Source organism: Gorilla gorilla, chromosome 12 (assembly GCF_029281585.2).
Source record: "Gorilla gorilla gorilla isolate KB3781 chromosome 12, NHGRI_mGorGor1-v2.1_pri, whole genome shotgun sequence".
NCBI classification, from domain to species: Eukaryota; Metazoa; Chordata; class Mammalia; order Primates; family Hominidae; genus Gorilla; species Gorilla gorilla.
The window spans coordinates 50,998,068-51,011,186 of record NC_073236.2 but is presented as its reverse complement, the minus strand read 5'-3'; the positions used below and the strand labels follow the sequence as shown (position 1 = coordinate 51,011,186).

Genomic DNA, 13,119 nt, shown 5'->3' with positions numbered 1-13,119 from the left:
AAAAAAACTGGGCTGGATGGTGTAAACCACAGAATTTAATTTTCACATTTCTGGTGCCTGAATATCCCAGATGGATGCCCAGCAAGGTTTGTTTTCTGGTAAAGACCTTCTTCCTGGTTTTCAGGTGCCACCTTTTCACCATGTCTTCACACAGCCTTTCCATAGAGTGTAAGGTGGTTAGAAAGAAAGAAGAAAAAGGAGAGCTCTCTGGATCTTGTAAAAACATAAATCCTGCTCGATCAGAGACCCTCCATTATGACCTCAATTGCACCTTGAGAGGTCCTAATTTCTACAGCCACATTGAAAATTAGGGTTTCAACATGAATCTGAGGACACAATTCAGTCCATAGCAGGTGAGACACAGCCAAAACTGTGCTTCCAGTCTCAGAGCATGGGGCAGGTTCCCACAACTCAGCACACGGTGGCTGCTTCTAGGTGCCCAGGTCACAGGAAGGACCCGCCTCTAACTCTAGGGCTCCCTGTTGATAATGGGACACCAGCGCTCCTACTTTCCCAGTGTTCCTGAGACCATGGTGCTGTCTTTTGTTTATTGTGGAGTGTGTTTTCCATCTTCAGGCAGGTCTTTGACATAGCAACTTACAGGACATTTGATTCTGTGATTGTGAAAACTAATTATTGATTAATTAATCATAAATAACAAATTAAACAACACGTTGAATCAGAAAAAAAGGAGGGCTGAATGAAGAGCTTAAAAGAAGAGTGTCTTAAAAAAACATATTTCTTTCAAACAAGAACAGTTAAGAGTCACAGATTTTTTAAACAAATGACTTTTTAGCAGCAATTATGAAATAGTAAATGACAACTTCAAATAGGCAACCATAAATATAAGTTTATGGTCAAAAGTATTTTCAAGAATCATGTAAACACATTTTCAGATTAAAACAAACAAACAACGAATGTGGGTTTATCTGCAGATCCACTCACTGGAAAATGTCTCAAATGTGTGATTGAGTCAAAAGTACATTTGTCACCGATGGAAAACTCGAGGTTTTATTTGTTTCTGTTTTTGTTTCTGGCCCTTAGAAGAAAGCAGCTTTCTCTCCACTCTGTTCCACCTCATGCTGCTGAGGATGACCATGGAGGCAGTGACTGTGAGGAAGGAGGAAGGCTGTGTTCTCAGGGTGGTGGTGCCTCCAGCCCATCTGAGTGACCTCACGGAGAAGAGCCACCGACACCACCAAGGCCACCTGCCTGCTTCTGCACTGCCATGACACAGACACAGAAACCTTGTCACATTAAGTCCACCATATTTTGAGGCTTCTTCATAATAAATTTAATTATGCTCTGATTCTCCTTGTATCTCTCCCCTTTCAGTTTTTGGAATCATTTATTTTTCACTATTTTGACTTGAGAATATAGACCTTTGGGATATCAGCATTATGTAGGTTGTATATTTGTTTGCTTTTCCTAAAAAATACATCTAACCACCTTGAATGGGTTTGGATTTTATCTCCTGTCTCACAGAAAAGCAGAAACTCAAGGTGACTAGGTGCTGTCAATCACAGGAGGGCTAAAGGTGATGATGGCATTGCTTAGCTCCTGCTCTTGCTACTTACATTTTATTTTCTTTTACTGCATTTTGTAATAACATTTAGGCTCAGTGATGCATTAATTAGTATTTTTGAATAACATATTAAGTGTCTTATGTTTCTTAATTTGTGGGCTCCGGTCTGATAAATATCTATATACATTTTGCCATGGAACTTTTAAACCTAACAGAAATGACACATTGGAATTTTAATTGTACTTACTACGGAATCCGTTATCTTGAAATAAATCATCTCAAGTATCAGGATCTTGTTCTATTGATTCAATCAGTCTTTTGTGTCTCCACACTGTATTATCACATGTAACAGACATCACTCATTACTCGGATTCATGTGAATTTATTTCGTAGAAAAATCAGATCATGAATGCAGATTAGTGGTAACACAAGTGGAATTCATGTTAGAAGCGGCTGGTTTGGGGACAGTTTTCTAAGTGATAACACTTGGTCATATTGGGAAATTGTTATCTTCCCACTTTCAAAACGTTCTCTCTCCTTTACCACTCACACGAATCTGCCCTCTCTAGTATTGTGGTGGAGAAAGCACTATTGCTTTTTTAACAGAAAGCATATTTGTTAGGTTTAAAAGTTGCATGGCAAAATATACAGATATTCATCAGACTGTAGCCCTCAAATTAAAAAAGCATATAAATTTAGTGCACTATTCTCAATGGAATCTATTAAGAGCATAATTTTTCTATACATTTACAACTAAAAAGAGAAGATTCAGATTCATTTTCAGGAATAAAATAGTGTCATGTAAAAATAATGCATTTTTTCATTTTTTAAATCATTTTCTTATGGCCACATAGTGCTAAATATTTCTTCTCTAAAATACTATGTCAGTAAAATACTTTTATAATTCTAAGAATTTGAGAAGGAAGTAAAAATCTCATGGAATTCTGCATTTTTCCTGTGGTACATTACGTAAACTTTATGTTTTCTATCTGAATTATTTTGTTAATTTTCAAAGCCCACTTTTGGAATTGCAAGAACTCCATTTTCGGTCAGCAAAAGGTAATTGAGGCATGCTAAACTATTTTGGCATTATCATCTTATATTTGACATGGATTTTAAAAATCTGTAAGTGGAAAAAAATCAAATATTTTATCTAATTATTCTTAGCCATGCTCCCCTGAGGACAGCTGATGTACAAAGCTTTCTCCATCATAATACTAGGGAGAGCAGGTTCGTGTGAGTAGTAAAGGAGAGAGAAAGTTTGGAAAGTGGGAAGATAGCAATTTCCCAACATGGCCAAGTGTTATCATGTAGAAAACTATCCCCAAACCAGTTGTTTCTAACATGTATTTCAATTGAGTTACCACTAACCTGCATCCATGATCTGATTGTTCTGACAAATAAATGGACTTGACAAATGTGGACCAGACAGGGAGGGTGAGGATGAGCTTTCATTCACTCTCCCTTCATCAGAGCTGGTTGTTCCCAGAGCACATGGCCACCTGTGGCAGCTGATGGAGCCTTAACATGTGGGACTGAGGTGCAGCTGAGCCTCTCATGGGCCAGAGTCCTCATCAGCAAACTCTGCCCTGAATTCTCCAACAGCCTCCTCTTCTGCAGACTGAGAAACCCTGCTGACCTGCTCCCCAGGCAAGCAGTGCATGTGAGCACCCCAGAAGGGAGGTTTTTGTTCGGGTTGTACCACTGTGGGAGGAGACTGTACAGTTTGCATGCAGTAATAAACCCCAACATCCTCAGCCCCCACCCAGCTAATTTTCAATGTGAAATCAGTGCGTGACCCACTGCCACTGAACCTGTCTGGGACTCCAGAGGCCTGGTTGGAAACCAAATAGATCAGGAGCTGTCAAGACTGGCCTGGCTTCTGCAGGTACCAAAAAACTAGGTTTTTCCATCACTGTAAACAAGGCTCTGACTAGACCTGCAGGAGATGGAGGCCGGCTCTCCAGGGATGACAGGCAGGGAGAGTGGCGTTTGGGTCATCATAATATCCCCACTGGACCCTGAAATAATACAAAAGAAGTGCAAGGTTATACAGACACACCAGGAGCAACTTAAGTGATTTCCCTTATGATATTTATTTACAGTTATGTATTTTTTTCCAGTTTTCATTTATATCATGAAAAGTAGACTTCTTTTTAAATGAATGCACTGTTTACTAGCCAGTAAGAAACTCTTTATTTTCAACATCTTAACCAGAGCACTGGTCATTGTTCCTTGGAAGAGGATCCTGATTACTCATAAGGCAAGAATACGAATTCTGTTTCCTGGAGCATAGACCATGTGCCTCTAACACACAGTTGAAATAAATATGGGAAGCTGTGGAGCCCCCAGATCTCAGCGTCCTACCCCATTTTCCCACCTCATTTTACTTCCATCCTTACCAGGGATCCAGAGCATTAGCAGCCCCAGGAGCTGAGCAGGGAGCCTCACTGTGAGAAGGTGAACTGAGGAGTCCTGATCAGTCAAGGCAAGGTTAGAGCTGAGCTTTTATTTCAGACTCACAAGGGAAGGTCCTCCCTAGGGGACAGTGTGCAAATCCCCTGGTGGGTGCAGTGGAGTGGAAAGAGCCAAGGGAAGGGTGAAGGGGCCTCTGTTGTGAGAAAACTTCCTTAAATGCCTTCTCTGGAGGGAAATCAACACAGATAAAATCTATGCTGCATGATTAGGATAAATTCCCTGTCCCTTTTGTGTCCTCTCTTACATTTCTTGTTTCTTAGCACTTCCCAGGGGCATTTTTCACTTCTTAGTAAGGTTGAGATTCCATAAGTAATTGATAATTCTTCTTTCTTTGTTCGTATATTTGAGTACATAATTAGCTTTTTCAGTTTTTTTTTCTTGAGGTAATACACATACTGGGTAAAGGGCTGAAATGTTAAATATGCGACTAAGTTTTATGTATGTTCTCCATCCCAATGAATCTCTACAGTATTTCAAATTCTCCAGATTCATCCCTCATGCACCTTCCCAGGCAACAGCTGCTTCCCCATTCCAATCAAGGTAACTGGAATTGAGATATTCATCACAATAGCTTGGTTTTTCCTGGACTAGAGTTTCATATACAATGAAGGAAAAACCTGTTTTTCTTTTGTTTTTCCTTGCATCTTACTCTTTTCTTTACTATTTATGAAATCTTCATTTATTTCTGTGCGTTCAACTTACTATCTGCTCTCATTTCCTGTGATTCTGAAAAATTGCCTCTTGAATATATATAGAGCATATCTACAAGAAATCATTTCTCTTCATTTTGTTCATAAATAAGTGTTTTTACTTTACCTTTATTTTTGAAGCATATTTTCACTGGATAATGAATCCTTGGTTGAGTGCCCTCCACCCAGCATGTAAGTATGTAATCTCACTGTCTTCTTGCCTCTACTGGTCTCATAAACAGTTAATCGAGGTTTTATTACTGTTTCCCTGGTATAATGAACCAGTTTTTTTTTTAATACACTTGAGATTTTCTCTTTGTATGTGATTTAGCATTTGAACTACAATCTGTATAGTGATGCATGTCTTGATGTTTATCCTGGATAAGTTCCATTTTTTTGATCTTATAGACTAATGTGTTTCATTACTCTTGACACATTTGCAATATTTCTCAGGTCTCTCAGGTGTGCCATCTCCCAGAGATGCTTTCTGTGTGGTTATTCTCTGCATTTCACTCTACTGTGTTGCTGTACATTCTCTATTTATGTTATGTCTTAGGCAATTTCCAGAGCAGCCTCAGGGCCAGGCTCTGGAGTGTGGGTGCACTTGTAGTGACAGCAGCTCTGGGCCTGGGGTGGGGCTGGTCCACATGGAAGTGGCTCAGGGTCTGAGTTGCCAACACAGGATGAAGTCCTGGAGCCTGGATCTGTGATGATGCAGAGTTGGGGCTGGGAGGCAACCCCTTCCCAGGCCGCACAACAGTGGCTGCTGCTTGGGAGGATGTGGAAGGAAGGTATCGCAGCATCCTCCTCTCTGGGGTGATGTACATGCCCATGGCTTCAGGTATTTTTAGTGCCAAAAACCACCAGTGTCCACTCTGGAGCAGGCTGCTGTGATCCTTATCAATGAACACTAAGAGACCTTCATCAGGAAAGTTGTAAAGTGGAGGCAGCCTGGGGGATACTGAGATCCTCAGCTGCAAAGGCTGCAGGGTCCTCCACAGAGCAGGCCGTGGGGACTGCAGTGGCCCTGCCTCCCGGCTGATAACAATTGCCTCCTGCTTCTTTGCTCCTAGATGTCTCAAAACTCTCAGGTCTGCCATCTCCCAGCAATTCTTTCTGTATGGTTATTCTGGGCATTTTTGCCCACTGTGTTTCTGCACTTCTTTAATTGGACCCTTGAGCTCTCCAAGGGCTATTTTCCTTTTTGGAGAGCTGTCTAATTGTAGATTTTGCTTTTTTTCTGTGTGTTTGTGTTTTTTTGGGGGTGGGCATGTGAAGATTAGTATCTCCTACTCTGTCATCTTGCTAATATCACTCCCCCAGGGCATCATTTTGAGGGTACCCTAACACCATCATGGAATAATACTTGAGCACGTGGCTCTGAGAATTAGAGTATTTAGCATGTGGGAGGAATGTGAATTGCTTTGGTCACAGGGTGCACTGAAGCCTGTTGTATCCTCCAAGATGCCTGTGAGAAGAGCTCCCGTCGTACAGTTCCTTCTAACAGTGTGATTTTGATGCTCCTCCCATTAAACCTACTGCCTTACACTTCATTTCTGTTGACTCTTTGTGGGGTTCAGACAGTGGTAGAAGTAACACTATTTGCCTTCTGAGGCTATAAGATGCCATTTAGTGTACATAACTTCTGTCCACTCCTCTTACGAAAGTGTTGAGGAAACCAAGTCCCCGTATGAATAGGCAAAGAGCCCCAGCTGAGAACCCTATAACCAGTGTCAATCACCTTAGAGATGACACATTCCCCACCCACCCTCTGACTGCATTCTTTGAAAAGCCTGGCAGAAAACTTGGTGAGCCCAGGCAACATCCAGAACCACCGAGATGATAGGCAGATGATTGCAGTTTACATGTGTCATTAAGTTTCAGAGTAGTTTGTATTGTTTCCATCAGTAGTACCCAGAATATCAACTTATAGAAAGAATATGGAAGTAGAAAGTCAACTGTTGATAGTTAAATGAATGTGAGTCCATTTTATATTTCTTAGATTTTTGCAACTTGTCTCTGTTTGACATAATAGTAAAATAAAAAGTTATAAAGAGGATGTGCAAATGTACAAAAGGTTATGGAGAAAGACTCAAGAAGACACAATAAATGGAAAGTTACTTCATGTATATGTATTAGAAAACTTAATATTGTAAATATAAATCTCCCCAAATTAATTCAATACAGTGACAACCAAAATCACTGTGAATTTTGTTGAAATTTAAAAGATGTTTCTAATTAGATGGACACGCAAAGAGGCAAAAAACAGTGATGGTAATCTTACATGAGGAAAACAAGATGGAAGGATTAACACTTCTCACTACAAAATCCTATATTAAATAACCATACTGTGGCTGGGTGCAGTGATTCACACCTGTAGTTGCTGCAGTTTGGGAGGCTGAGGTGGGTGGATAGCTTGAGCTTAGGAGTTTGAGATCAGCCTGGGAACCATGGTGAAACCCCACTGCTACAAAAAGTATAAAAAAATTAGCTGGGCACGGTCGTGCATGCCTGTGGTCTCAGCTACTTGAGATGGTGAGGTCAGAGGATTGCTTGAGCCTGGGAGGCAGAGGTTCTAGTGAGCTGAGATCGCACCACTGCACTCCAGCTTGGGCAACAAAGCAAGACCTTGTGTCAAAAAATAATTAATTTAAAAATTTAAAAATTATTGTTCTAGTGAAGGGTGAGACAGATAACCCAGTGCAATGAATTAGAGAATCTGAAACCAACTCTGCATATACATAGTCACTCAATTTACAATAAAAGTCGTACAGCAATTGTCTCAAGGCACTTGTACTGAAAAAAAAAATTAGACTGGGTAATTAATTAACAACACAAATTTATTTTCTCATGGTTATGGAAACTGGGAAGTCCAGGGTCAAGGCACTGGCAATCTCAGTGTTTGGTGAGAGCTGCTCCTGCTCCCAAGATGGAACTTTGTGGCTGAATCATCACATGGTGAAGGTGGGAGGACCAAAGGGGTAACTTTATGTGAAGCCACTTTTATTAGGCATTAATTTTATTCATGAGTGCAGACTCCTTATAACCTAATCACCCAAAAGGTCCAACTTCTAATACTGTTGCCCTGAAGACTCACTTTGAATGGGAACTTTGGAGGGGACACAAACAATCAGATCATAGCAGTGATTTAGTAGAAAAAAAATTATAACTCAATTATATTGGATCAATTAGATATCCATATTAAATCAAAATGAATCTTTACTGGTACATTTTATGTATACATGGATACAAATATTAATTCTTAATGAATCATAACCTGAAATGTAAAAGTCAAAAATATGAAGCTTTTAAAAAATAGCGTGAAAAGGTATTTCATGACTATACATGTAAAAACAGATTTCATAAAGAAGATACACAAATCACTAAGCACAAAAAAAATTAATCAACTAGTTCTCCGCTGAAAACTCAAAAAGCCAGAATGGTTTCTTTCCTCCACATGACTGCATCACCTCTCCATCAAGGGTTCAGAACTGGGCTGAACATGAGCTGACTGAAATGACAGAAGTAGGAATAGGAATAAAGTTAATTGAGCTACAGGAGTATTTTGTAACCCAATTCAAGAAAGCTAAAAATAATAAAAAATCATTTCAGATGCAGACAAAATAGCCAGTATAGAGAAGCAAATAACCAGCATGATAGATCTGAAAAACACGCTACAGGAATTTCATAAGGCAATCACAAGTATTAACATCACAATAGACCAAGTGGGGAAAAGAATCTCAGAGTTTGAGCACTGACTTTTTGAGATAAGATGGGCAGACAGGAGGAGAGAAAACGTAATGAAAAAGAATGAACAAAACCCCCAAGAGATACTGGATTATGTAAAAAGACCCATTTTACAACTGATTGGCATACCTGAAAGAGATGAGGCAAATGGAACAAACTTGGAAAATGTATTTCAGGATATCATCTATGAGAACTTCCCCAACCTATCTAGAGAGGTCAACATTCAAATTCAGGAAATTCGGAGAAAACCAGTAAGATACTCCACAAGAAGATCATTCCCAAGACATATAATCATCAGATTCTCCAAGGTGGGAATGAAAGAAAAAATGTTAAAGGCACCTGGAGAGAAAGGCCTGCTCACCTACACAGAAAAGCCCATCAGACCAACAGTGGATCTCTAAGCAGAAATCCTACAAACTGGAAAAGATTGTGGGTCAATATTTAACATTCTCAAAGAAAAAAAATCCAACCCAGGATTTTATATCTGGCCAAACTAAGCTTCATAAGTGTGGAGAAATAAGGTCATTTTAATACAAGCAAATGCTGAGGGAATACGTCACCACCAAACCTGTCTTGCAAGAGCTCCTGAAAGAAGCACTAAGTATGGAAAGGAAAGACCATTACCAGCCACTACAAAAACATACTGAAGTACTCAGACAAGTGACACAATAAAGCAACCACATAAACAAGTCTGTGAAATAACTAGCTAACATCATGATGACAGGATCAAACCCACACATATTCATACTAAACTTAGATGCAAATAGGCTAAATGCTCCGAAAAAAGACAAGGAGTGGAAAGCTGGAAAAAGAACTAAGACTCTTTGGTATCCTGTTTTCAAGAGACTCATCTCAAGTGCAATGACACACATATGCTCAAAATAAAGAGATGGAGAAAATCTACCAAAGAAATGGAAAACAGAAAAGAGCAGCGGTTTCAGTTTCTGACAAAACGGACTTTAAACAAACAAAGATCAAAAAAGACAAAGAAGTGCAAAATCTTCAGGCTCCAGGCAGCTGATGGTGACAGTAAAGTCTGTCTCCAACCCATGACCACTGAACCCCTCTGGGATTCTAGTGGCCCTGCTGGATGCACCATAGATGAGAAGCCAGGGAGCCTTCCCAGGTTTCTGCTGATACAAGGCTAAGGAGCTTCCAATGTTCCGACTGCACCCACAGGTGAGAAAGTCTCTTTCCCTGAAGACAAAGACAAGGAGTCAGGAAACTGCTTTTACATAACTTCTCTGGAGGTACCTGAGATTGGAATAAAACAGGAAAGTCACCATATAAACTGCATCAAGTGCCCATCACCATCCTCATAGCACAGCCACAGTCACTGATCTACACTGAATTATAATTACTGTTCTTGCTCAGCAGGGATGCCAGGTCAGAGGAACCAAGAAGGTTGAGAGTTTCAGTGCAGAGCCATCTCCTCTTCCTCTCACCTGGGAGCTAGAGTAACAGGAGGCAGAGAAGCTGAGCTGGGGCTTCCATGAATCTTTCTGTGTCCTAATTGAGTAGCTCTTCCCCTGAGGTCTGACCTAGGCATTGATATGGGCTCTGGACAGCAGCGTGGCTGGGAGGAACATGCAAAGAAGCATGGGAAGGTGCTGAGCTTCCAGCTACAGAGACCACCTGCCTCCTCTTCTTTTCATTGAGAAGCCCCTGCCCAGGTGGTCAAGTCAGAAAGGCTATTGACTTAGCATGGGGGTAGACCTTCTCCCCTCTGGACTCACAATTTAATCCCTGTCCTCCTACCTCACCAATAACCTAGGCTCAGACAGATGGTGTTTAGTACAAATCTCTTGAAAGAAAAAATAAAAACCTATGGTTTCTTTTTCTCTTTCTTCCTGCAACATGCCCATTCATCTTCCTTGCTGCATGATTGCACCTGGCTGAAGTCATTGATCAGAAATTCATCTTCTATACACACTTTTCCTTCACAGCTTAGACATCTTTTCTATGAGCCCTGAAAACGTTCCATTCTTTGGAAGAACTAGTAAAGGACATCACTTTGTTAGGCCAAGCACTGTGGGTGCATGAGTGACCACAGCTGCAAAGATAAGCAGACTCCAGGCTCAGACTCATCATTGTGTGATTCCACTCCCTGCAGACAGATCAGACAGATGACGGTGCGTCCACTTGGCCAGGAAAAATGGGGGTGGTATCTTCTCTTCTATAGAGCACTCCACTCTGCACAACACAGCCTTTCACACAGACTCAGACTCTTTTCCTTTTAACAGTTTTGAAAACCTCTGTTCACACCACTGATGGAAACAAGAATCTTATCTGGGGTTTTCTTGTTTTCCTCAGAGTTGTGAACATGTAGTGGTGAGTGAGGTTCCCCTGAACAGGCTGAGAAGCTCTTTAAATTACATTCCATTTAAAATTATTAATAACAATAGTGAAAATGTGTTTTCTTTCTTATGTATGTATCTAAGTAATGTATTCAGTTTTCTTTCTTTGCCTACAAACCTGAAATATCAATTATCTGACTCCTGATATAATCTAATAAGTTTTGTCTTTTAAATGGAAAGTCAATAAATCTACTATTGTTATAACTTACATAGTACATATTACATGTCATTACATATTAGTATAATATAATCAATTAAGTATGATAATGTTGTATTATTATTGTATGTTTTCAGGAAATACAACCTAAAATACCACTTGAGACAAAGTATATAAGTTCTGAGAATTGTAATTTTCCTTATTTCCTAAAGACTGGGTAAGTAAAATGAATTAAAAAAAAAGGAAAAGGGAACATTGTCCATATAACAAGCAGTTTAATCCACTCTTTACAATCCTCCCAGACTTCTAGACATGCAGACTCCTGGGAAGAGTGCCCCACACTGAGCACCTACTGTTTGCCAGGTACTCCCATTACACTGGGATGCAGCAATGCAAATAATAGACAATGGCCCCTGATCCCATGAAGCTCAAATTCCACTAGAGGGAGTCAGCCTATCAAGTGTAAAATCATAAGTAAATAAATTATATCATAAGTCAGAAGGCGAAAAGTGCTTCTGACAAAAGCAGGGAGTAGGGTGTCCTATGAACATATGCAGAGGGATCATTAAGATGGGAAGCACAGGGTTGGCTTTGGGAGTGAGGGAAGGAACCCAAGGGTCTGGGGAAAAGCATCACCCCTGAGGGAGCAGTGAGAGTAAAGCTCCAAGGGCAGGACAGTGTGAGGCTTGCTTAGGGCAGAACTAGGAAACCTGAGAGTTGGGAGCCCGGTGAGTCAGAGGTAAGAGCCATGAAAGAGTTTTTATAATTAACAGGGAGGATTCAGGGAAAATGGGGCCAGGAAGGCATTGGAAGGAATTGGCCTTTTACTCTGATCATTCTCTTTGGCTAGGTCTCTTTGGAACAGGACCCTTGCTGGTCAACAGTTAAGCAGGTGCCTTAGAAAATCAGGCAGGTTCTCCAGGCAGAGAGCATCAGCAGCCCCAAACCTGGGCTTGCCAGACATGTCTGAGGACCACATGATTGGCAATTATACCTTCTGAAGTGGCAGATACATTCTGGATTCATGGCGAGATCCAGAGAATCCCTCTTTTTTGCATTTGCATCTTCATTCTCATGCCATCAAGACTTTTAAAGACTGTAGTTTAGACTCTCATTCCTGTTTTTAGAAAAAAAATTCTACTTGGAATTCCAAGAGTGGTGTCTCCTTTATGATATTAATTCCAACTCACACCATAACTCAGACTTCGTAGGTGTAATCATCTCTGTTCTTAATGCAATCAGGAGAGGGTTTGCCCTGTCTGTGCCGCTGGGGATGACGTGAAGGAAAGATAGTTAAGGTATAGAGGAGGCTTCATGTCACTTTCTACAGAAACTTCAAAGTGTGGATGCAATTTGGGAAATGTTCTCAGCAGATGGAGGCACCAGGAGGAGTAGCTAGGACAGTGGAGACTCACACATCTGCTTCTCTGGGGGGTTTTTGTTATGGCTTGTAACACTGTGAATGGGGTAGTATAATCCTGTAGACAGTAATAAGTTGCAATATCTTCAGGCTGCAGGCTGCTGATGGTGAGAGTGAAATCTGTCCCAGATCCACTGCCACTGAACCGAGATGGGACTCCCGACTGCAAACTGGATGCAGCATAGATCAGGAGTGTAGGGGCTTGCCCTGGTTTCTGCTGATACCAGGATAACTCATTGCTAATGCCCTGACTTGCCCGGCAGGTGATGGTGACTCTGTCTCCTACAGACGCAGACAGGGAAGATGGAGACTGGGTCACCTGGATGTCACATCTGGCACCTGAGGTTGGAAACATAAGAACAAACATCCACAAAATCAATCACGTTATGAGAAGCCCTCCCTGAAAATCCAGCCAGTACCGAATACGCTGGCTGAGTAAATTCCTAGTGTTCTCCTTCCTTACCTCGGAGCCAGAGCAGCAGGAGCCCCAGGAGCTGAGCGGGGACCCTCATGTCCATGCTGTGTCCTGGCTGGGACTGACTCCTGCACAGGGTGTGACCAGCCTATTAATAAGTCTTCAGGGCAGGGAGGGGGCTGGGCTCTGGGAACATGCAAATCAGCAGGGGTGGGGCCCACTGGGCACAGCTGCAGGGCTGGCTCATCTCAGTAACTCAGCACAAGGACAGTGTCCCCAGGGTCTCAGGTCGGACCAGGGCAACACAGATTTGTCTTTAATCTGTTTCTTG

General features: G+C 41.3%; 1 gene segment (V, D, J or C); it reads right to left on the bottom strand.

Moving 5' to 3' along the window:
• Window positions 1-3,424: 3,424 nt before the first annotated feature.
• LOC101140974 (immunoglobulin kappa variable 1-39-like) lies at window positions 3,425-12,909 on the bottom strand. The segment is given in 4 exon segments: window positions 3,425-3,546; window positions 3,928-4,000; window positions 12,369-12,712; window positions 12,837-12,909. Coding segments are annotated over 4 exon segments (594 nt in total).
• Window positions 12,910-13,119: the final 210 nt, after the last annotated feature.